At 44.8% G+C, this 25,579-nt stretch overlaps 1 protein-coding gene across 10 annotated transcripts in view; it reads left to right on the forward strand.

Moving 5' to 3' along the window:
* Positions 1–22,332, forward strand: part of CELF1 (CUGBP Elav-like family member 1) — a 35,136-nt gene extending 12,804 nt beyond the window's left edge. Inside the window, exons 3-14 of one of the 10 annotated variants that reach the window (XM_044919278.1) lie at positions 709–791; positions 1,170–1,218; positions 6,640–6,774; positions 7,322–7,401; positions 7,726–7,887; positions 10,574–10,649; positions 12,136–12,264; positions 12,560–12,562; positions 12,602–12,712; positions 13,429–13,614; positions 16,446–16,589; positions 17,047–22,332. In XM_044919278.1, the coding sequence (XP_044775213.1) occupies positions 709–791; positions 1,170–1,218; positions 6,640–6,774; positions 7,322–7,401; positions 7,726–7,887; positions 10,574–10,649; positions 12,136–12,264; positions 12,560–12,562; positions 12,602–12,712; positions 13,429–13,614; positions 16,446–16,589; positions 17,047–17,174 (1,286 nt within the window). In that variant the 3' untranslated portion in view covers positions 17,175–22,332. Of the gene's footprint in view, positions 1–708; positions 792–1,169; positions 1,219–6,639; positions 6,775–7,321; positions 7,402–7,725; positions 7,888–10,573; positions 10,650–11,292; positions 11,296–12,135; positions 12,265–12,559; positions 12,563–12,601; positions 12,713–13,428; positions 13,615–16,445; positions 16,590–17,024 lie in introns of all 10 variants that reach the window. The other 9 variants (XM_044919279.1, XM_044919280.1, XM_044919275.1 and 6 more) reach the window with 9 other exon arrangements.
* Positions 22,333–25,579: the final 3,247 nt, after the last annotated feature.

Consider the following 25,579-nt stretch of genomic DNA (forward strand, 5'->3'; position numbering starts at 1 on the left):
CTTGCTCTTTCGTCATTTTATAATTTAATAAATGGTAATTATGTTTGAGGCATATGGTAGAAATTGGCTACAATGTAAGGAGTGATTTATTCTGAAAAAGAATGAGTTCCTGGTAGACTACAAGCTGCAAGAATGCAGGGCCCCTGTCTCTTTTGTTTGTTCCTGAATGTCTTACCCCACATAACCTGGTGCTCCAACTAGGGTGGGTTGAATGGCATGGTACAGTGACATTTGTAGGGGAAGTTATCTTTCCCAGAGAAGTTAGAGGAGCAGCTAAAGAATTTTAGTAGAACTCAAGAGACTATTAACAATAAAGAAAATGCATAGAAAGTAATGTAGGGTTTTTTCTGCTTCTCCGGGGGGTTGCTAATTTTATTTTATTTATTTTTTTTAAGATTTTATTTATTTATTTGACAGAGAGAGAGATAGCGAGAGCAGGAACACAAGCAGGGGGAGTGGGAGAGGGAGAAGCAGGCCTCCCGCTGAGCAGGAAGCCTGATGCGGGACTCGATCCCAGGACCCCGGGATCATGACCTGAGCCGAAGGCAGACGCTTAACGACTGAGCCACCCAGGCGCCCTGGGTTGCTAATTTTAATAAGCTTAGCCTTCTCTTTGAAGTTCCAGTATGTCCATGGAGGAGGGAGTACTCTAGGAATTATCTGCTTTCAAAGGACTGGTTTGATTTGGTGAAATTTTATTTATTGCAGGGTGCTGTTTTGTTACATTTTACACCCGCAAAGCTGCATTAGAAGCGCAGAATGCTCTTCACAACATGAAGGTCCTCCCAGGGGTAAGAAAGCTCCTACTAGTAAGTGGAACTGTGGTGGTTTTGACATATGGAACATACTTATGCATGTCAGGCACACACTGGAAAACATTTTGGGGAAAAGGTGACTGCCCGAGGGATTGATACGAAGGAAGACATAAAGGGAACATTTCAAAGAAGATAGGCTGAAAGTGGTTTAGTTCTCTCTTAGCCAAGAGAATTTTGACTTCTTGATTCAGATTCTGTCTATTTTGATATTTTGGGAAGAAATGATCACGAGACAGATGTGAGGTCAGAGAAAACTCAAGGCTCTAGTTTCGGCATTTCCTTTAGAGTCCTCGTTTATATTTCTGAATGCCTTCAATGTGTACAGTGATAATACGTATGTGTTTTCTTTTTTAGATGCATCATCCTATACAGATGAAACCTGCCGACAGTGAGAAGAACAATGGTAAGCAAGTGTGTAAAGCCCTCCCCTTATAAGGTTTCTTCTAGTTTACTATTCGTTCTGATGGCATCTGGATTGTATTTGCTTTAAGCAATTGTTTTTAAGATTTTATTTATTTATTTGACAGAGAGAGGGAACACAAGCAGGGGGAGTGGGAGAGGGAGAAGCAGGCCTCCCGCCGAGCAGGGACCCCGATGTGGGGCTCGATCCCAGGACCCTGGGATCATGACCTGAGCCGAAGCAGACGCTTAAAGACTGAGCCACCCAGGCGCCCCTGTTTCTGTTTTTTTTTTTAATTGACATCTAAGTGACAAAATATTAAATTGATCTCAGGTGTGCAACATAATGATTCAGTACTTGTATATATTAGAAATGATCACCCATGATAAGTCTAGTTAGTATCTGTCATCCTACAAAGTTCTAAAAATGATTTTCTTTCGGTGAGAATTTTTAAGATCTACTTTCTAAGCACCTTTTAAATATGCAGTATAGTACTATTAACTGGTAGTTTGTACCTTTTGATCCTTTTCGCCCTTTTTGCCCACTCCCTTACACCTGACCTCTGGCAACCATCAGTCCTGTTGTGTGTATCTGTGAACTTCGGGGGTGGGGGGGTGGGTTTGTTCGTTTGTTTTTTAAGGTTTTACATGTAAGTGAGATCAGACAGTATGTTTCTCTGTCTGAATTCTTTCACTCAGCATAATGCCTGCAGGGTCCTTCTGTGTTGTCACAATGGCAAGATTCCATTCTTCTTTATGGCTGAATAATATCCAAGGTGTGTGTATGTGTGTACCCCACATTTTCTTTATCCGTTACCTCTTGATGGACACCTATTACCTCTTGATGGACACTTAGGTGCTTTCTGTCTCTTGGCTATTGAAAATAATGCTGCAGTGAACATGGGTGTGCAGCTTTTTTTCTTTTTTTAAGATTTTATTTTTACGTAATCTCTACACCCAATGTGGGACTTGAACTCACAACCCCAAGATCGAAGAGTCGCACACTCCACTGACTCAGCCAGCCAGGCGCCCTGAGTGTGCAGCTTTTGGAGTTAGTGTTTTCATTTTCTTCAGATAAATACCCAGAAGTGGAATTGCTGGGTCATATGGTTAGCTCTCTCTAATTTTTTGAAGACCCTCCGTAGTAATTTTTACAGTGGCTGCAACCAATTTATATTCCCACCAACAGTACACAAGGGCTCTCTTCACATTCTCACCAACTCTTGTTATTTCTTGTCTTTTTGATTATAGCCATTCTGACAGGTGTGAGGTGATTGATACCTTATTGTGATTTTGATTTGCATTTCCCTGATAATTAGTGATGTTGAGCATCTTTTCATATACCTGGTGGCCATCTGTATGTCTTTGGAAAAATATCTGTTCACATCCTCTGCCTGTATTTTAACCAGGTGTTTTGTTTCATTTGCTGTTGAGTTGTATGAGTCTTTATTTTATTTAATTTATTTATTTATTTTAATCTTTATGTTCCTTTATTGGAGCAAGATTCCTGACCAGTATACGGTGACGTATTACTAAACAAGACCTGTGCAGAAATTACATACTATCCATCTAGACAGGTTTTCATTACGCTTTGCCTATTGATGGAATAGTTCCATTTATAAAGTTTTATACATCAAAAAGCTTTGAATTTTGACCAGGCTGTCCATTAATTCATCTCTGAAAAAGTTAAGTGGCATTTAATTTTAGCTCCTATAATTTACAGCATTAAAAACCTTATGCATTAGGCAGCTTCCCAAAATGGTATCCTATGCACAATGGCATTTAGCAGAGCAGGGCCCAGCATCTCACCCGGATTCACACAGACAGGCCTCGCTGGAGAGCTATATGCTAAATAGCTAGTACTTTGAGACAAAAGTACTCCTGAGTTTCTTACCACCAACACAGACTTCTTACTTTGAGAGTCTGTCTTCTCGGCCATATTTCATAGTACCAACGAAGACATGCCAGTAACTGCCTTGTGTGTAACTTGGCATTAGAGCACCAGGTCTGTCTGATGGTGGTGGCAGGCACTATTATTATATCCAGGTAAATAAAGGCCCATTTTTAAAAATGCCAATTTGAGACACAAATCAAGGGCACAACATAATCAGAACTGAGTTTTGAGCAATCTGGTATCCCGATTGATGTGAAGATTTTAGAAACTGACAGCAAATTGTACCCACGATGGCTCCTGGCTTTGGAGACATTACTACATTGATTCAGATCCCTTTCTCAGTCACACAGCCCTGAGGTCACCCTGCAAAGTGCGTATCAAAAAATACAGAGTCAGGGTGACAAAGTTTGACAATACGTTATACAAATCAAACTTGGAAAAATCATATTAAATACACCTGGTTTTCTTTCTTTTTTTTTTTTTTTAAAGATTTTATTTATTTGACAGAGCACAAGCAGGGGGGGGCAGCAGGCAGAGGGAGAGGGAGAAGCAGGCTCCCTGCTGAACAGAGAGCCCGATGCGGGGCTCGATCCCAGGACCCTGGGATCACGACCTGAGCCGAAGGCAGACGCTCAACGACTGAGCCACCCCGCCCCAAATATACCTGTTCTGAGCGAAAAGCATCAAATCCTTTGTGTACACATTTAGTTTTATTGTAACAAAGCAACTTGTACACTTTTAACGTTTAAAACTGAGCATCATCTCTCCTTTCCAGTGAAACAAAAAGAAAATTTAAAAATAAACAGGAACAAAATTACAATAGAGAATGTCAATTCCAAATAAGATCCTACAGGTTCTGCTGATTCTCTCATCGAGTGGCAGGGCTCAAGTCATCATTAGGAGAGAGTTTTATTTTAAAAGTGTCATCTTAAACTGCAAGGATGTCTGTTAAACATCACAATTAAACATGCCAAAGGAGAAGCCATGTTGTCAAAATGCCCACTTAACCCACCCAAACATCTCAAACCCATCCTTTGCTGTCCTCCTATAATCCCATTTTTTAAAGTTTTTTTTTTCTTTTTTTTAAACAAGAGAAAGTAGGTACATGTTAGTAAATGCTAACTGTCCATATTCACATAGGAACACAGTGTAATCTCTGAGCCCAATATACAGAGAAAGGAGGAAAAAAGCTAGAATTCTTTGCACTACTACACAGGGGCTTAGCACCCTCCAGCTTCCAGCAGAGCTAAGGGAGCAGAAGGTTTTCCTTTTTTCCCACAGACCATGGTGGTGTTGATTCCATAAAGTTTTTGTTGAGACAGGAAGGGATAAAAATGAATTTGGAACAGAAAGGGGTAGAGATTCTTTTCCCACTGTATTCTGCTCAAGGTATTTCCCCCCAAAATAAGTTGAAAACCATGGTATAAAGGAAGAGAAAAAAGACTTCAAAAAACAGGGCAAATGAGCACAAGAGGAGAAAAGAAAAAAAAAAAATTTGCTCCCAGGGACTGAAGAAAATTAAAAAAGGAAGTTTGGAATCCATCAGTGTTCCATTAGTCATCTTCTCCTTCATCCTCCTCTCCTTCCTCCCCCTCATCCTCCTCTCCTTCTTCTCCCTCATCATCATCTTCAACTTCACCTTCATCCTCATCTCCTTCTTTATCGATATTTTCCAGTCCTCCTCCTCCTTCATCATCATCATCATCTCCTTCCCCTTCATCATTCATATCGGGAACCAAGTAGTACTGTAGTGGATTTGGCCAAATATCATCTTTGATGACCTCTCCTAACTCATCTGCACCTGTATCAGAATGGTCAGTAAACCAGGTGAAGAAGCTCTCTGGTTCCTCATGCTTTCTCTTCCTGCTGGCTTTATTCTGTGTTTGACTTGAACGTTTCATCAAATATAGGTCTTTATTTTAGATATTAACCTCTTATCAGATAAATGATTTACAAATATTCTCCCATTCAGTAGGTTGCCTTTGCATTTTGTTGGTGGTTTTCTTTGTAGAAGCTTTTTAGTTTGACGTAGCCCCACTTGTTTATTTTTGCTTTTGTTGTCTTTGTTTTTGGAGTCAGATCCAAAAAATCATCTCTAAGATCCATATTAAGGAGCTTTACTACTTCGGTTTTTAGGAGTTCTGTGGTTTCAGGTCTTTTAGGTTTTATGGTTTCAAGTCTAAGCCATTTTGAGTATGAAGTAAGATAGTAGTCCAGTGCACTAAGTAATCTATCATCTAGATTTTTTTTTTTTTTTCAGGGCACCTGGGTGGCTCAGCTGGTTAAGCATCTGCCTTCAGCTCAGGTCATGATCTCAGGGTTCTGAAATTGAGCCCTGCATCGGGCTCCTTCCTCACTGGGGAGTCTGCTTCTCCCTCTCACTGTCCCTCTGTGCTTGCTCATGCTCTCTCTCTCACTCTCCCTCTCCCTCTCTCAAATAAATAAAATCTTAAAAAATATTAAGATTTTATTTATTAGAGAGAGGAAGAGTGAAACAGAATGAGTGGGGGGAGGGGCAGAGGGAGAGGGAGAAGCAAACTGTCTGCTGAGCAGAGAGCCCGATGTGGAGCTTAATCCCAGGACCTTGGGATCATGACCTGAGCTGAAGGCAGATACTTAACCGACTGAGCCACCCCAGGCGCCCCTAAATAAAATCTTTTAAAAAATAAATAAATAGTTTTTTTCCTTTAAATATGGTAAATAATGAGATAAAGTTGATAGGTAAACAGTATAAGAACATTTTAGAGTAAACTAGGATGTCTTTGATCAGTATAATTTCTTATGGACAGAAATGGGGGTGGGAGGATGGACAAGTTAAGAAGGAGAACATAGTCCTCAAGAGAATAATCAGAAAAGGAAAGTGACAGTTACACTCACTGAAAGGTGTGTTGTGTTTCTCTTGTCGTATCAGTTAAGTGTGAAGACTCATCCTTTGGTACAGTAGTACTGCTAGTAACAACAAACATCACTAAGTGCTAGGCAAGTGCTTTGCATGTAATACCTACAGCTACCTTTTTAAACATTTTTTTTTAAAGATTTTATTTATTTATTTGACAGAGAGAGAGAGACAGCGAGAGCAGGAACACAAGCAGGGGGACTGGGAGAGGGAGAAGCAGGCTTCCTGCGGAGCAGGGAGCCCGATGCGGGGCTCGATCCCAGGACCCTGGGATCATGACCTGAGCCGAAGGCAGACGCTTAACGACTGAGCCACCCAGGCGCCCCTACAGCTACCTTTAAAATAAACACGTTTATCCCTATTAATCAGAGGTGACAGTCGTGGAATGGTTAAGTAACTTTCACAAGATCACAAAACTACAATTACGTCATCTAAATGCTTCCAATTTTAATTTTAAGGTACAATTGATATAAGAGGAGGTAGGTGCTAAATGATGAAAAAATGCTTATCTTGAATCCAGGTAATATGGTATAGAGGCATACAGCCAGGATTCAAACATAGTCTGACTCCAGAGTCTGTGCTACACGATCTCTTGTAGTAATAATGTTCAAGCCTTTTGTGTTTTACTCTCTTAGCAGTGGAAGACCGGAAGCTGTTTATTGGTATGATTTCCAAGAAGTGCACTGAAAATGACATCCGAGTCATGTTCTCTTCATTTGGACAGATTGAAGAATGCCGGATATTACGGGGACCTGATGGCCTGAGCCGAGGTGGGTACATTTTTAGCTTTTAAAGATATTTAAATTTGGAGTCTCTTTTGGTTGGACCAGTGGAAACCAGTGTTCCCTAGCCAACATGGCCTTGTCATGATGGAGAGGTTGGGCTTGGTGTTGTAAATCTAGGTCCCATCATGGCTCCTCCTACCAGTTGATTCCTTTAGAATTGTCCCAACCCCCTAAGGAGTCTACATTCTACACTTCAGTTTCATGTGTTAAAATTTTCTCTTTTTGTGCTTGGAGAGGTCCTTAATGCCAAAATGGAACACTTTCTTCTCAAGAGGAACTAGAGGATTGTGATTCCTCCTTTATCCCCTTATCATGTACTTTCTTTCCTCTTGTGCTTCCCCGGTTTTTCATGAAAGCACCTAGCACTGTTATGATGTATCTGTCTCCTCCACTAGATCTTAAACCCCCTGAAGGCAGGAACCATAACTGTATTGCTAGCACAGTACTTGGCACATAGTAGGTGCTCAGTAAATGTCTATCAGATAATTAATAAGCAAATGAATGAATGAGTTATTGACACTTCTCTTACCAGGTTGTGCATTTGTGACTTTTACAACAAGAGCCATGGCACAGACGGCTATCAAGGCAATGCACCAAGCACAGACCATGGAGGTAGGGAGCAGATGAATGAAAGGGAAGGTTCCTTAGCCTGAGAGTACTAGGACAGCTGGCCATCGGAGCTCTGCAGCATGTACAGCGTCCGATTGCCCTAAAGGTTAAGTAGGCTAAACATCTTAAAGTTAAAAAATGATGTTCTCTTGAAGTTAACATATTAGAAGTAGCCCTTTTAAATTTGTCTTTTGCCACTTGTGTCTATCAGGAAGAGAGTCATTTGGCAGTGAATGAAATTAGAATGCATCTTGTGTGTCACTACAAAGGATTTTTTCTTTCACCCAGAAGGAGGAATTTGACCCTTTGGCTTTGGTGTTTTCATAGGGTTGCTCATCTCCCATGGTGGTAAAATTTGCTGATACGCAGAAGGACAAAGAACAGAAGAGAATGGCCCAGCAGCTCCAGCAGCAGATGCAGCAAATCAGCGCAGCATCTGTGTGGGGAAACCTTGCTGGTCTAAATACTCTTGGACCCCAGTATTTAGCAGTGAGTCTTTGTGGTTTGCTTTCTGCAGACTGTGCAAGCTCCCAGCTGTTTCTTCTTGTGCTGTCCCTAGCTAATAGACACAATGGCATTTACGACTTTAACGTGTCCAATTTTTTTGTAAAACTTCAGGCAGTGCAATATTCTTTACGTTAGTGTATCTGTCTCACCATCTTTCTTTCTCTTTTCTCTCTCATCACATATCTTGGGTTATATCTTGAGACTTCCGCTACTTTATTAAAGTGAAATCCTGATTTCCTGATACAAAGATTTAGAAAGATTTCATATGTCCCTGTCCCTTTAGTTTTCTTAAAAGAAGATCTTGAGGGAATCTTAACTACCAAATACCTTTCTCCATTTCTTTCTCCCAGATGCAGAAGGCATCTTTAAAATCCTAATTGAGTCTTCCCTGAAGAGTATGATAAATGTTTCTTCCTGCTGACTGAGAGGTCAAGATACTGATACGGACATTATTAAATGAGTATTACAGGTGTATATTTGAGTTTACTACATTGTAAATAGATCCTTTAATTTGATCTCTCTTTTGTTGAGTTTGAGTCATGTAGTCCAAAGGCTCCAGTTTGTTATTTAGATTTACTAGATCTACAATATATATTATAGGGGATCACCACTGCTTTAACCCTTGAAAGAATAGCAGACAGTACAAGACACTTAAAACTGTCTCATCTGTGAAGCTATCACCGAAGGAAAATCAGTGCTGAAACCATTAGATTTGTATGGATAGTCCCAGAAATATACACATAAGAATAATTATAGTCTTTCACTTCTCATCCTTTAAAACACTGTTCTACAGAAACAGAAGAAAGGCAATGATTTCTGTCCTTCAGTACTGAGTTTTGGCTAATTTGACACCAAATATGGCCTTCATATTTCTAAAACGTTAGAAAAAATCCCAGTTTTCTAGCTAGTATTTCTCTGAAGTCAAAAAATGTAGATGGGGGGTGCTTGGGTGGCTCAGTTGGTTAAGTGTCTGCCTTCGGCTCAGGTCATGATCCTGGAGTCCCAGGATTGAGTCCCGCATCGGGCTCCCTGCTTGACGGGGAGTCTGCTTCTCCCTCTAACCCTCTTCCTTCTCATGCTCTCTCTCTCTTTTTCTCTCTCTCAGATAAATAAAATCTTAAAAAAAATAAAGATCATCACATGTCATTTTAAAAAAATGTAGATGGTTGATATATCTCAACAGGTTAAAATGTTTCTTAGGGCTAGAACATTGCTTATAAGTTCAGAAAATTCAGGAAGATTTTATTTTGGTCTTTTGCCAAAATGATGATATGTTGAAAATGATCTCCATGGTAATGCATTTGCTTTTCTTAGAGAGTTTTGAAGCTCTTTTTAGGGAAGACTCCCCTTTTTATTGCCATTGCCATATCCAGCAGTGCATGATGGTATTTGTTGAGAGCTGAAGTCTCTTTGTTTTAGTTAGACATGATCCCTGCCCTCAGAGCTGTTCTCATTTAGGGAGGAAATGAAGGTGCCAAGTACAGTATGCACAGTCCACCACTTGGAATTGAGCACATTGCCCGAGGTATTTCAGACAAAAATAAAGATGTGGGTGTATAAATGGTATATTATCATTAATTGTGAGGTTCTTTCTGGAATAGGTGGACTTGAACCTGATCTCTTTTGGACTAGAGCAGTGGTTCTTAATCTTTGTGGGGTGTGGACCCCGCTGAGAGGCTGATAAAAATTATGTGCATGCACATTTTTTCATTCTGTATTGGAGGTTTGTGGACCTCCTGAAACCTATATGGACTAAAGAGGTTCATAATGACAGGGAAACCAGGCCAGGTGTTTATGGGAATGAGCAACAGGTTGAATAAAGGATCCAGAAACAGGAATATCGGTTGTCCATAAGGAAAAGTGATTGGCTTTGAATGGAGCAAAGGTTTTCAGCAGGTTTGTTAGACACAGGTTACTATATGCTAAGATAGTGAATAAGGTCACAAAGATCCATAAGCTCATGGACAGGCCCTCTTGTTTTATTTGTTAGGGAACAACCATTGAAAGGGAATATACACCGAACTGATCTATCAGTCAGTCAGTCATTTGGTCATCTGCAACAGTGGAGACCAATTTGTGGGGGAGGAGATAAATGGGGCTGGATGGATGTGTGAAGAGTGTGGAAAGACTGATTAGTCATGGGTCTGTTGTGACCAGCAAAGAAGGACTCCAAGAAAGAAAGACCCTGAAATGGTTAGATTTGATATTTAAAGTAGTTGTGTGATGTAGAAGTTGAATATTTAGGTGGAAACAATCTACAAAATAAGATGTGTGGCCCGAACTAAGGAGAACTTGGGAGAGAGGAACTAGATGTGGCGGTCATCCATGTGTGGACACTCACTGCAGTGATTACATAGCTGCTTGAGTTGAGCTTAGTTCTCTGCTCTCCTCCTGTCCTCTGCTGTGCTGCCCTCTGTTGCCCAGGGACTTGAGCCTGGCTTAGTACTCAGTGAATGTAACTGTCTCCTGGGGCAGGGCTTTAGCCGTGTCGTATTGTCCTGTGCTGTAATAAGCCTCATGTTTCTGTTGTGTTGGCTTGGGTTCTTGTCTTCAGCTCTCTTCTCTCTGGGGGCCTCTGCACTCTCGCTTTGCTGTGCTGTAGAGTTATCCCAGATGCAGAACCAGCCCTCACTCTCACTCTTGTTCTGTTTTTTGGTGTAATGTCTAGCTTTATTTGCAGCTCCTTCAGCAGACTGCCTCCTCTGGGAACCTCAGCACCCTGAGCGGCCTCCACCCGATGGGAGGTAAGTGTTTCACTGCTGTGGAGGAGCGGCAGCAACCAGGCCACGAGGCCCAGCCAACAGCAGTCTGAGAGTTTTGGACCGTTTGTACAGAAAACAGATGTTTTCCCACCCGTTTCATAAACCCAACGTGAGATGAACATCCCAGGACTCAACTGCCTTGTCTCTGGAAGGTGGCTCTTTTAGTTGCTACACAAGATTGCTCTGGGGTTGTCTGATGCTCTCCACCCCTTTAAGTCTCTGTTGAGGAGGAAGATGGAGAAGAGCTGTTAGCACGAGTAGACTATCTGAAGCCATTTTGATAAGGAGAAAATTGCAGGAACTCTTTATTTCCCCAATAAAGTGATTTTTCCAGTGACTCTTTGAAGCCTAAGACAGCATCCATGCAAATGGCTTACCAGAAACTGCTAGAACCTAGGCAGTTAGTTTACCTCTGTCTTATGCATGTTATTTCTTAGGTGAATTACCTTTTGTTGCTGTTAACGTGCACGGAAAACTTAATTGACAAATACTTAAGTTATGACAAAAGATGGGGCTCCACAGACAGACTTGAAGGTGGGGCTGTCAGACAAGTTAGTGGATGGGGGGAGCGAAGCATTTCCAGTGCCCCCTGCCGCTACCCCTTCTGCAGTGGATTAAGGCTCAGCAGGTGCATTTGAGAAAGGGGTAGTCTTAAGTGAACTGCAATTTGCTATTTGAGAAATTTTGATAGGGGTTCACTTTGTCTCAAGGACTTGGAGTTTGCTATGTTTTTGGAAATTTGCTAGATTGTAAATCTGTGTTGTAGTTCAGTTTTTATTCTCACTAACTCTACCCCCAACCACCACCTCCCATCTGCTTTTCCATCATCTAATAAATGGTTTGCAGCATACTGTCAGTGCAGTTCAGATTTCTTCCTCCTTTTAACTGTTGCTTGGAGGTTTTTTCCCCTTGGTGTTTTTTTCTCCTCCTACTAATGAGTAATCTGCTCTTCAGTGGTGGTTTTTCTTTAGTCTTTCTCCTATTGCTTTTCTCATGTGCATCCTCCTCTGTCATTATCCCCCTTGGTCACCTGGATCCTGCTGCGTTTTCTGCCTGTCCACCTCCATTGGAAAGAGCAAATCCCCTATAAAGTATGAGTGAGGGGCTCGGATGCAGTTCCATTCTGTGCCACAAGTTTTATCATTTGTTGTTCTCTTGGACACCTGGCTTTGTGGTGGACCACAGACCTTACCCTGTCTTGGTTTCCTAATTGCCAGTCCCTTTTCTGAATATTCACTTGGGGTGGCATGCTATTGGATTGGATATCTTCTCTTGAGGCAATGATGTCAAGTTTCTTAATGAGTTGAGTGATATCTGAATCTTTTTTAGAGCCTTGTAGTGTTGCTTGTAAAGCTTATCTAGAATAGTTCCTCTTTGGGACCAGCCTTCACCAGTGTGTGCTGTCATTGATGGAACGGATATGAGGAACCCTTACGTGCTGGCTGATCTCTTGCTTTGGATGTTGCAGGGTTAAATGCAATGCAGTTACAGAATTTGGCTGCTCTAGCCGCTGCAGCTAGTGCAGCTCAGAACACACCAAGTGGTACCAATGCTCTCACTACATCCAGCAGTCCCCTCAGCGTACTCACCAGTTCAGGTAAGTGTGTTACTGGAACCAACATGCCCTTGTGTGCCTTGGGCAGAATCCCCAGAGAGGGGTCTGTCATTCTGGAGAGTAGTTAACATCTATTTCCAAAGGGGTCAGACTGTGAACAATTAATCTTCAAATGTCATCTTCTGACTTCAGAGAAATCTCATAATTTTTAGTTTGTTGTAACTGTTATTTGACTTTATGTCCTGCAGCGACAGTTATCGGAATCTGAAAACCTCTTTACTGAGAGAATACTTGAGTAGTATCAGTCTTGTGCTTTGGTTCCTGTTGACATGCGAAGCAGGTGTTGACTTGACTTTAACACCCGGGTTTCTGATCACAGGGTCCTCACCGAGCTCCAGCAGCAGCAGCTCTGTCAACCCCATCGCCTCCCTGGGAGCCCTGCAGACATTAGCTGGAGCAACGGCAGGCCTCAATGTCAGCTCTTTGGCAGGTGAGGGACAGCCCCTGGATGTCATTAGGCCATTCGTTGTTCAGGTAGCACATTTTAAACAACTGTGGTAGGTCACCATTAGAATGAACAGGGTGGCCCGGTAAAGGTAGAAATAATCATGGGATTTCAAGTCAGACCTGAGTTAAATCCCACCTCTGCCCCTTAACTAGCTGTAACGTAATACCACCTAAGGTCATTTTCTCATCTGCAAAGTGGGAAAAGAACACTTTGAGGGTTGTTAAGTAAATGAGAACGTAGGTAAAGTGCCGAGCACATGGCTTAGTACAGTGTCAGGCATGTAGAATGTGTTTAAATAAATATTAGCTGCTATTTCGACGATAGGGTTTACCCACATCTTGTCCTAGACCACACACACCCCTTTTAGCACCCAAACCTGAGATTCTTATTTTACCACATTCCAACTCTGTATGAGAAAGTGACAGAAAAGTCAAAGAGAAAATGGAGCAGGTCATGTGTAAGTGGTATCGCTTCCTGCACAGGTTGGAAAAAGGTAATGGGGAGAGCCACACGTGGGTGTGGCGTTTTTAATGTTCCCATGAGCGATAAGGCCTGGTGAGTGTCCTGAGATCTGACCAGTCAGATGGGTGGTCCTTCTCAGGGAGAAGCTGAGAGAGACCAAAAAGAACTTTGGAGTTTGTTTTTGGTGCCACTCGAGTCTTTCCAATATGCTAATCCTGCTCTTCCACACCGCCAAGGGATGGCTGCTTTAAATGGTGGCCTAGGGAGCAGCGGCCTTTCCAACGGCACCGGGAGCACCATGGAGGCCCTCACACAGGCCTACTCGGGAATCCAGCAATATGCCGCTGCAGCACTCCCCACTCTGTACAACCAGAACCTGTTGACACAGCAGAGTATTGGTGCTGCTGGAAGTCAGAAGGAAGGTGAGTAGAGAAGGGAGGCTACAGTTAAGGACTGGGAGGACAGGGGGATTACTCTACCTGCAGCAGAGGTGAAGGCAGGGCAAAGGCCAAGAGGACCAGTCAGGCAGTCAGACCCATGCTTTTCTTTGGCACTGTCAAAGGTAGACTGATAAGCTCTGTAAACTGTACTCTGCTTTTGGAATGTTCTCTGGATGTGGCTCAGATCAGAACCTCTGTTTGCCCTCCTGTAATCAGGCTGCAGGTCTTATTTTTTTACTTTTTTATTTTATTTTTTAAAAAGATTTTATTTATTTGACAGAGACAGCGAGAGAGGGAACACAAGCAGGGGGAGTGGGAGAGGGAGAAGCAGCCACCCCACCAATCCCAAGACCCGGGATCATGACCTGAGCTGAAGGCAGACGCTTAACGACTGAGCCACCCAGGCGCTCCCAGGCTGCAGGTTTTAGATGAAGAAGCATAGTGACCTTACTGTTTGACAGCATTTCGCTGTCTTTTGTTGTTGTTGTTGTTAAGAAGTCGTCTTGGGCGCCTGGGTGGCTCAGTTGGTTAAGCGACTGCCTTCGGCTCAGGTCATGATCCTAGAGTCCCGGGATCGAGTCCCACATCGGGCTCCCTGCTCAGCGGGGAGTCTGCTTTTCCCTCTGACCCTCCTCCCTCTCATGCTCTCTGTCTCTCATTCTCTCTCTCGCAAATAAATAAAATCTTAAAAAAAAAAAGTCTGGATTACAAACTTGTCAGAGGATATTTTCTGTCTGGGTGTCCCTTTTAAGCTCTGTTATTTGGCGTTTTCCTCATTTTTTTGATCTCCATTTTTCCTAATTGAGGACACACTGAAGATGATGGGACAGAAAGAGTTATGGCCCATGTGTTGGTGAATTGGGAAGTGTGTACTTTGACATAAATAAGGAGAGACTTTCTAGGCAGAAAGAGGCCTGACAGTGGTTTGCATGAATACAGAGTCCTGCTGACACCTCAGTGCTCGTAGTTTACTGGATTTCTGTGGCCAGAAGCTGGCAAGGTTTAAGCACTAATGTGGGGGAAAGACACGTATCCTCTCTTGCCACGGCAGCAAGGACTCCTGGTATTGTGCATCCTCACCTCAATCAAGCTCTCAATCAAGATGCTTCTGTGCACTAGGATGTGGTAGTAGGGGAACTGAAAGAACTGTGGAGACAGACAGTAAAGCAGGAAAGGCATGAGGTGTTCCACATGATGCTCTGAAGACTGATGAATGGGAAAGAGGGATGGAGAATGCCAGAGGCATAGCATTTTGTGTAGAATGGTCAGAGGTCTCTAATTTCAGTTCTAAGCAGAGTCCAGAGGAAGTAAGGAAGCAAGCCATGCCTAAATCTAGAGCAAGAAGAGTAATGGGGGCAGAGGAGCACCAACTGCAAAGGCCCTGAGGCAGCAATGTTCTGTAATGTGTTTGGCAACAGCAGGGAGGCTGGGTGGTTGGAGAATGGCCGGACTGCAATTGTAATAAGGCTTCTTTGGTTAGAAAGTCATTGAGCATAAGTGGTTGGAAAAGGAAAGCATATTCTATTTTTGAGCTCAGTGTTAATCACAGGCACTTTTTATTTTATTTTATTTTTTTAAGATTTTATTTATTTATTTGACAGAGAGACACAGTGAGAGAGGGAACACAAGCAGGGGGAGTGGGATGGGGAAGCAGGCTTCCCGCTGAGCAGGGAGCCCGATGTGGGGCTCTGGGATCATGACCTGAGCCAAAGGCAGATGCTCAACGACTGAGCCACCCAGGCGCCCCCATAGGCACTTTTTAAAATATAATTTCTGGGCGCCTGGGTGGCTCAGTTGGTTAAGCGACTGCCTTCAGCTCAGGTCATGGTCCCAGGGTCCTGGGATCGAGTCCCGCATCGGGCTCCCTGCTCTGCGGGGAGCCTGCTTCTCCCTCTCCCACTCCCCCTGCTTGTGTTCCCTCTCTCGCTGTGTCTCTCTCTGTCAAATAAATAAATAAAATCTTTAAATAAAAAACAAAAAACAAAAAATAAATAAATAAAATATAATTTCTTTTTATTGAGGTGCACTTTACATACGGTAAAATTCACCCTTTTGGGAATATATAGCTCTGTGAGCTTTAATGAACGCATACAGTCATGTAACCACATTCACAGATGGAGAATGTTTCCATCACCCCCAGAAATTCCCTCATGTCCCTTTGTAGTCATTCCTTGTCCCCACCTCCTGCCTCCCAACTGCCAGTCTCTTGTTGTCCCAGTAGTTTCTAGCACAGTTTTGAAACCTGTTTTGTTTGTAATCTCTTTCTACCTCTTTTTCTGTGTTTCTCTACAAGCCTTTAGTCTCCGGTTTTATTGCGCCACACGCAAGTCTGCCTACTTTATTGTCCTAGCACTCACTCCTCCCACAAGGTCGAATTCTGATACCCCTCAATGGGAAGGAGTCTGTTTCAGTGATTGCTCTTCAGTTTCCTGTTTTGTATTTGGAGAATCTTTAGTTCTCCAAACGAATCTGTTTGTTGGGATACAGACAGGTTTTGTTTTTTGTTTTTTTAAGATTTATTTATTTGAGAGCGAGGGGGAGAGAGAGGAAGAGCAGGAGGAAGGGCAAAGGGAGGGAATCCTTAAGCAGACTCCCCGCAGAGCGCAATGCGGGGCTCGATCCCAGGACCCTGAGATCATGACCTGAGCCAAAATCGAGAGTTGGCTGCTTAACTGACTAAGCCACCCAGGTGCCCCAGGATCCAGACAGTGTTAACGCAGGTAGAAATGAGAAACAGTGGTACCAGGGTTGGGGCGGGTGGAGCGGGGGTAAGCTTGACCCTGATGCCTTTTCAATCAATGGGTATTTTGAAGGTCCAGAGGGAGCCAACCTGTTCATCTACCACCTGCCCCAGGAGTTTGGAGATCAGGACCTGCTGCAGATGTTTATGCCCTTTGGGAATGTCGTGTCTGCCAAGGTTTTCATAGACAAGCAGACAAACCTGAGCAAGTGTTTTGGTATGTTGGCTTCTCTTCTGGTGTTGGGAGGGTTAAGTATTGTTACCACTGAGAATGAGAAGGGGCTGATGATAGCAGGAAGAACTGGGTTTGAGTTTGGGTTACTGTTTAACTCAGCCTTGGGCAGACATCATGACCTCTTGTTGAGCCTCAGTTTTTTCATTTCTGTAGCAGGGATGGTGGGTTTCTACCCACACTGTTGTTCCACAGGTTAAAAAATAATAATAATGTATGGAAATAGCTTGGTCAAAAAACTTAAAAGTGCCACGTAGATGTCAAGTGGTACAGTTGGGAACCTAATCTATCTCATGTGATGTAATTCCCGGATTGCTTGTCCCTGCTGAGATATTTGGGATATCAGACTGTGCTCACTCATAAGGTATCTCCTGTGTAAGGAGGACCCAGAATCTCCTTGCCTCATCATGCCCCTCCCCCTGGGTTCTGCTTGGACACACAGGTTTTGTAAGTTACGACAATCCTGTTTCGGCTCAAGCTGCCATCCAGTCCATGAACGGCTTTCAGATTGGCATGAAGCGGCTTAAAGTGCAGCTCAAACGTTCGAAGAATGACAGCAAGCCCTACTGAGCGTGCTCCCCTCTGAGACTGGAGTGAGAGGGTCTTCTGGTAAGTGGGGGAGGAGCACCCTTAATGATTCGAAGCCCTAAGGCTGTGTGTTGACAGCCCTGGACCCTGACCCCCGCCACTCTGCAGGCACAGCTTTGCCCTGAAGACTCGGCTACTGCCTTCTGTGGGAGTTTCGCTTCGTACAGAGGACGAGTTTGTGCTTTGGTTTCCAGTGTTTTACTTTGGAGTTTAGGTGCCATATCCTAAGTTTTTTTCTTTATTTAAAGTTTGCTGTGTTTGTAACCAGTGTGTGTTGAGAAGGACCAACATCAAACCGCCCTGGGGGAGGAGGGGGAATGAAGAAACATTAAAAAAAAGAAGATCAGAGCTTTCCTCAAACTACCCCAAGAGAGAGGACTGAGTGAAACCAAAAACTGACCCCAGAATCTACCTTAGTGCAAGAGTGGGTAAAATAACTGGCGCCTAAGAGCCTTGGGGGGCGGAGGCAGGGCTGCCTTTGGAGGTGAGGAGAATTGACCCACACCCACTGGCCCCGGGAGCTGGAGGCTGGAGCACCTCCCTCGCTGCCTGCTGAGTTCTTGCCACCTATTTTGCAAGATTTCTGCTCCTCTTTCCCAAGAAGGGGATGACAGTTCTCTGGGAATAAAGCACCTGTTAAATTAGCCTGACATATGCAAAAAGCAGGGAGACGTCCCCCATTACCAGCTTTTCCAGCCATCCATTGGTGTTGGATTGGCTCTGCCTGGCTGGTGGCTGGCTGTTAGGAAGAAGCAGCCAGTTAGGTCGTTTTTAGTTTATTTCAAGACCACATGGCCCATTTCTAACAGGTCCCTTTAAACAAGGCTTCTAGGGAAGACACTGTCTGGTTTCCTTCCCTGTAGTTGACCACAGCAGAGAGTGTCACTTCCATCCCGAGGCACAGTTTTTTCTTGAGGGTAAATCCAAGAGGGGCTTATAGTATCCAGCTGAAGGGGGCATCTCTCCCGAGCAGAGTGATCGAAAGCCATCGAGTTAGGGGAGGAGGAGCCTGCTTCTTGGTGTACCTGAATCAGAAGGTCTCTTTAAGCCAGAGTGCTGCATTTGTCGGTGGCCAGCACTAACTACTTAAAAAGATGAGCAATCTGCACTTGCCTCCTTGGTTGAGGGGTCCCAGATGTAGTATTCCCCCCAAGGCAGGCCCCTCTTCTAACCACTCCAGCCCCTTCTGCTCTTGGGGACAGAGGAGACAACAGGACGTTTACAGCCTCCATATGGATTTAGTGTTCATTTACCTCAGTATTACCATGTTCATTTTTGTCCTCGTGCTTACAGTTAGCTCCCTGCTGCCTCCCACAGGTCTTACTCCAGCCCTTGCCTGTGACCCACACAGCCTCTGGGCCCTGCCTCAGCTCCAAGAAATGCTGTGGGGGTGGAGAGCCAGAAAGGACGTGCTGTTGGGAATGTGCATCTGGGCAGAGGTAGCCCTGTTGGGATCTGACTCTTAGCCAAGGCCAGGGACTGGGTCCCTGGGATCTTCAGCCTCACAAACATCAGTCCTGACCCCTAGCAGCAGAGATGAGATTCAAGGGGTTGGTTTGGTATTAAGTCAGACTTGGGGGGGCTCTTTCCTTGTCACGCTGTCCGTTTGGGTCACAGACAGGGATTGACCATCTTGCTGTTGTACAGGTAGTTTGGTGGTGTTGGATTATCCCATTGAAGCAGGGACAGCTGTTCCCTTCTCATAGTGATATCTTGGGTCTGTTGTCCTCTAAGAGACATGAAACATACTTCTTAAGCTGAACCACGTAAACTTGAATTCCGCGCACTGGGAGAAATGTGTCCTGTGTTTCAAGGATAAAACTGTTCCAAAGGCTTCCAGGGTCATGATGGGATTTTTTAAATAAATGCAAAAAATAAAAATAAAAAAGAAAAAAGAAAAAAAGAAAAAAATGCTAGGTTGGGGAGGCGCTGTTCTGAATCCCAACCGGCTGGAACCAAGAATGTCGTTTCTATTTTTATAGAAGTTTTATACAGCTCCGGGGTGGAGAATATTTATTACCTAAATTATATCTCTGGAAAAGGCCAGGATTTTGTAGAATCCAGAATGTGATTGTTGTACACACAGGGTGCTGTGTATGATTGAAACTACTGACTCTCTGTGGCCCGTTTGCAGCCCAGCTAATAATCTGCCAGAGGGGAAGGAGTTAATGCTGTGAATTGGCAGAGGAGAGAGCTGTGCTCCCCAGGGTGCTGCCGGTGCTGCCATAGCTGACCTTCTGTTCCGTCTTCCTCCTTGGCCATCGCGGGGTTTTCCAAAGCCCAGAACTCCACTCCCTTCCTACACTCTCTCCCCTCCCCCTCCTCCCCCCATTTCACTGTTACTTGTCCTGGGCTCTGGGACCTTATGAAACGCCTTTTTGAATAACATGAAAGGCAAAGGTGCAATCAGCCTGCCTTTGCTAGCAGACCCAGAGGTTCCATACCTGCTTGTGGGGTTCTCTTTTCTAAAAGGGGTTGTGTACCACAGCAGGGCCCTGGGCTGCCGTGGCGGCCAGCTGGTGAGACCAGGCACTTCTCTCTGTTGGCCTCCCCCTGCCCAGTGAGTGCGCACAGTAGCGCTGCCCTTGAGCACAGTTCTCTCCCCAGGCCAAAGATGGTTTGTGAAGAAGCTGCTCCCCTACAAGTCTCATGGTGTGGAAGGGTTCAGCTCGGAGAGTGGAGACTAGCAGTCAAGTCTTAAGCAATCCTTTTCTGTTGTGTGGGGGTTTCACCTAACATAAATGTGTTTTCTGCCTATAGTTTTGTTTCTTACTGGGTTTCATCATGAAATTGATTTGCCTTGAGTGCAGCCAGACATTGTCTCCTGGGTCCCACATGAGTGGCCAGGGCCTGCGTGGAAGCTAAGAGCTTGGATTTCTGGAAACACAAGGCCTTCCCCATTGAACTGGGGAAATCCTGGCCCTCTCCCCTAGAGAGTTCCCCCCACCCCAGCCATTGTCTTCTACTTTCTCCTGGGTTTGAGGAGGAGAGAGGCTGGAGCTCTGTTCCACCAGAGACCTCTCTTCTTCTCCCACCACGGACTTGTTTGGGCGCCTCAGGGGAAATCCAAGCCTTAGGTTCCCTTCTGTCTCTGGCACTTGGATGTTTTCTTGGTGTCCTCCATGTCCTTTTTGACTTTTCCCTGTGTCCATTGTTAGCATGTGCAAAAGTTCCCTGTCATTACCCAGCCCCCGCCCCGCCCGCCTCCTCATTTCAGGGCTGTACACAGTGAGTGTTCCTCTTCTCTCTCTCTCTCTGTTTGGATGTATTGCTCTGTGTAACTCAGTGGGTCTCCCTCTTTCTGGTTTGTTTTTTTTTCTAGATTCCTGCCGTTTGTTCATCGTTGTGCCTAAAGCATGTCGATGTGGCGTCAAGTACATCGTCCAAATCCCTGTCTCTTCAGCTTCTCTGATGCTTGAACTCTCACCTTTGACCTTGTGTTGACCTTTGATGCTGACGTGTATTTTTATTATGTTTGTTTCTTTCTTTGTTATTTCTTTTTTCTTTTCCTTTTTTTTTTCTTTTGTGCTGCCAAATTGGTTTTGCTAGAACGACTGCTGAAGGGGAAATATTTAAACTTACATTTGAATATAAAAAAAAATCTATTTTTCTAGAACTTCATAAGATAACCACTTGATTTTGTGATTCCAATTCTTTGTAACTGTCTTCAGAGCAGCCCTACTAGCACATACCGCGTGGTGTTTGTATTTCTGTGAACACACAGCCAGTCCGTTTCTAGGCTTTGTTTCTCTGTGTGCTTAGTTTTAAAGACAACTTTGAAGTAAACAATGAAATAAAAGATGTCACTAAAACCTTTGAGGCTCCTGAGCACATTTTGCTGATAGTTTGTGGGGCTTGAGGAGACTGCATGTGTTCTTTTGTTTTTCTGAGTTCTCAACTGCAGAAAACACCTGAACCCCCTTTCCTTTTTGACCGCAGGCTGCAGTTTTGGGCCCCAGCCAGCCCTTTTTCTTTTTTTTTGTGGTTCTTTCCTGGAGTGACTCTGCAGGGAGCCTTCAAATCCCCCTGGCCCCTTCCCCTCAGCCCTGCTGTGCCCACCTCCATGCTTGTTCCTACAGTCTCCACAGCAAAATGTGATGCTTTGATTTTTTGTTTTTGTATTGTTTTGTGTTTTTGTTTTGAATTTTTTCCTTTCCTACTAAGATTATGCCCAGAAAAAACAAGTTTTGCATGTTTCCTGCTGTTTCTTCACACCTTCGTATATATCACCTTCACCTCTCTGTTTTCTATAGTTTGTGCAAAAACTGACCGATTTAAAAGGGTTTCAAAGAAGCTGTTTTAAATTGTTGCGGGGTTGATTATTTTTTTCAAGATTGTATTGTTTTATTTTGAAGTGGCAACTTTCTCCTCTTTTGCCCTTAGAGCGTTTGCCTGTGCACTTAGACTGTCACCTCATGTGGCCTCCAGGCCTCAGTGGGGCCGGGGGGAGGGGGCCCCCAGGAGGCTGGCTGCTCTGCTCAGACATGGGTGGGAAGGGGGCCTGGAGAGGCACAAGGAGCAGAGGTAGAACCCAGAAAGTGGCTGCGGGGGTGGGGGTAGGGGGCGGGCAAGAGGCTTTTAGCGCATTAGGGGTAGTGAGCGCCCCTCAGCCCCGAAGAAGGAGGGTGCTCTTAACCGCTCGGAGGAGGCCATCCGTGCACTGAGCGGCAATATACCTGCCCGCGCTTCTCCCTAGGTGACAAGCACAATACTACAGTCTTCACACTGTTTACAGCCCTGGCCACCAACTGCCCCACACTGGCTCTTCACCACAGCTCTGCTCTTGCTTAGCTAGTGGGGTCGGGGGGAGGGCAGGGATCTCTCTCTTTCTTTTTTAATTGAGTGAAGAGCCGAATAGCTACTGTCCCTGGGTGCCAGGCAAGCCAGTTCCTTGGTTCCCTGAAGGGAGCTTGCTCTCCTCTCTTGTGGCACCATCCAGCCTCAGGGTCTTAGGGACTTTTGAGTAAGAATGTGAATGGTGGAGGGAGAGGCCAGAGGAGACAAGAGGTCACAGGATGGATCTGTGGAGGTAAGAGGTTGCAGAGGGAGGAGTTTGTGATGGATTCCACCCAGACCTAAGCTGCTGGTGGGTGGGAGAGCTGGGAAGTAGGATTATCCAGGGAAGGGTGAAGAGGGGGTAGCCGAGGGTACTGGGGGGAGGGGGGTGGGGAAGGTAGAAGCACTGTTAGCATCTTCCACGCAGGGGTTGATGAAGGAAGGGATCCTGGCAGAATTTCTGCCCTGGGACCCGCAGGTTGCCTAGTAGTATGCTGGAGGCCACTCTTACTAGGAAGAGAGGGCAGCCAGATGGAGGCCCAGTGCATGGTAGGTTGCTTAATTTCCTGGAAGGGGTGATTGGGTGGAAAGAGGCCAGGAACCCCAGCCTGAGCGAGACTGCCGTGCACCCCACAGTCTGACTGCACAGAGCCGCCTCTGTTGGCAGAAGGCCCTGAGGCTCCCCTTCCTGTGTATTCAGAATCCGTGTTTGCCAATCTATTTTGCTTTCAATTCCAAGAGGAGCTCTGGGAAAACCTGTGGATAAAACCAAATGCCAAACGTTGGACGTTGTTTCCTTTTCCTTTTCTCTCTCTGATTGTTTTAATTGTTCTGTGGTGGTTTTAATGGATTTGAGACCCTGGAGCGGCAGCTGCCTTTCTGATTTCCAGCTGCTTTTTGTGAATAATTTAAAAAGAAAAAAAAAAAAGAAACTTTACATTTTGGAGACAAACCTGTGTGAGTTTTTTATTGGTACAAACGTTGTATTTAACACTAGGGGTTTTGTACAGTTTTTTGCCTTTTCTACTAGAAAACAATGTAAAGTGATTTCACAATGTGAAGAGAAAAAAAATTGCCACTATGACCAAACGCACAGTCTGTTCTGCAGCAACAACGGGATTCAATCAACTCAAAGTCGTGATTCAGCCGTAGAAATGCTTTTCCTTTACCTTGTTTGAGCTTTTCCTTTCTTTCCTGTTTTGATTTGCAAAAGAAAATGTCTTTTTTGTGTGAACTTGTGTTGTACTATGTAGAAAATTATGGATTTTACTTTAATGGTTTAAAAAAAAAAAAGGCAAGAAGAGCCTTTGTTGCTTTTCTGACTTGATCACAGAGTTTGTGTAGTGGATTAAAAAAGAAAAAATTGTTACAAGTTTGGAGCAAGGGAGTATGTGTTTAAAAGGAATCTCCTTCCTTTTTTGTGTGTTTTTCCTTTTGTCCCAATGAGGAACCTAAATCTGTTTTAATTGCACAGACACACGGACAAAAAGTCATTTTGTATCTGCCAAGTGTGGTACCTTCCTTTGTTTATTTGCTATTAAACTGTTTGAGAAGAACTGATGTTGTCTGCAGAGTTTTTACTGACGGTCGGGGTGGTCAGTAGGGTCCCTGGGGCTGGTGCGGGTTGGTGGCATCCCCGAGGAAGGGGTGGGGGTCCTGGTAAGGTTTCAGTTTGGTGTGCCAGTTTCATGAAACTGAACTCACCTTAAGGCTCCTGCAAGAACATAATTTCTCCCAGAAAACTACCTTCTCCATCATCCTCCATTCTTCTAACAACGTCCCTGCTGACACAGGAGCACCTTCAAACTTTTTTGGCAACCTTCATTTTTGTAATGCTTCCATTTCTAGCATCGTGGCTGCCACACTGCAGAATTGCCAACTTGTGAGTGCACATCGCCTCTTGGGGCCTTTCACGCTCCACCCACTTTCCCCCTCATCCTGAGCTCAGAACAAGGTCACAGAGGGCATTTCAAAGATTGCGTTTACTACTCAGTAATTCTACATCAGTCTCCAAGTGAAGCCCAACATCTGAGCCGCCTCTGGCATCCGAGAGCTGCAGGCTCAACACTGGGCTGGGAGTGTTAGAGGCTTGCGACCAGCACGTGGGCTGTGGGGTGGGGTGGGCCAGGCCTCAACCTCCTCAGAGTCCCTCTCTGTGGGGTGTGTCTGGAGGAGCATTTCTCAGTGGCCGTTGCACTGAGTACTAGCCCAGGAAATGTTCTATGAAGTAAGAGTTCTGAACGCAAATGCATTTGGGAATAGTGCTTTCTCATTTGCTTTCATTACAAATAAGTTTGTTTCTTTAAAGGTTTGTTTATTTGACAGAGACACAGCGAGAGAGGGAACACAAGCAGGGGGAGTGGGAGAGGGAGAAGCAGGCCTCCCGTGGAGCAGGGAGCCCGATGCGGGGCTCGATCCCAGGACCCTGGGACCATGACCTGAGCTGAAGGCAGACACTCAACGACTGAGCCACCCAGGCACCCCCATTAAAAATAAGTTTAAAAGAGGGCGCCTGGGGGGCGCCTGGGGGGCTCAGTTGTTAAGCATCTGCCTTCGGCTCAGTTCATGATCCCAGGGTCCTGGGATCGAGCCCCGCATCGGGCTCTCTGCTCCACAGGAAGCCTGCTTCTCCCTCTCCCACTCCTCTGCTTGTGTTCCTGCTCTCGCTATCTCTCTCTCTGTTAAATAAATAAATAAAATCTTTAAAAAAAAAAAAAAGAGGGCGCCTGGGTGGCTCAGTTGGTTACGTGTCTGCCTTCGGTTAGGTCATGATCCCAGGATCCCGGGATCGAGCCGCGCATTGGGCTCCCTGCTCAGCAGGAGTCTCTTTCTCCCTCTCCCTACCCTCACTCATGCTCTCTCTGGCTAGCACTCTCTCTCAAGACCTTAAAAAATATTTTTTAAGTGGAAACTTGGTATTACTCTGTAGTAATTATCCTAGCTAATGTTCATTGTTTACCACAATCCAAGTGCTGTGGGAAACACTTGATACCTGTTACATGTTTTAATCTTTATAACATCCCTGGGAGGGAGCTACTGTTCCCATCCCCATTTTGTAGATGAGCAAACTGCTGAGGTTAAGGGAAATTGGGTTGGGGCGCCTGGGTGGTGCAGTCGGTTAAGTATCTGACTCTTGGTTTCAGCTCAGGTTGTGATCTCAGGGTCGTGAGGTCGGGCTCTGCGCTGAGTGTGGAGTCTGCCAGAGATTCTCCTTCCTCTGCCCCTCCCGCTGGTGTGCTTGCTCGCTGTCTCTCTCTCTCTCTCAAATAGTAAAAAAAAAGGGGGGGGGGATTGTGTTGCCTACTAGAAAGTGGTGTGCACTGAGAATCAAACCAGGTCTGCCCACCTCCCAGGCCCTTTCTCTTAACCATGACTGAGGAGAAAACGCCAGAAAAGCAAATAGATGTGCTTTAGTTAACCTGTGCCTTCTCATCACACGATTGCACAGCGTCCTCTAGGCTCTAGTGAAGGGAACCTGGGGGGCCTACAACTCGTGCGGCTCCCTCAGGTGGTGAAGCATTGCAGCCTGGTCCTCCTTCGAGCAGCTGTCTTGGTCTAGAAGGGATTTACTGATAACTCACTGCACCCAGGTAGGTGGTCAGCACGATCCA

This window comes from Neomonachus schauinslandi, chromosome 11 (assembly GCF_002201575.2).
Source record: "Neomonachus schauinslandi chromosome 11, ASM220157v2, whole genome shotgun sequence".
Classification (NCBI taxonomy): Eukaryota; Metazoa; Chordata; class Mammalia; order Carnivora; family Phocidae; genus Neomonachus; species Neomonachus schauinslandi.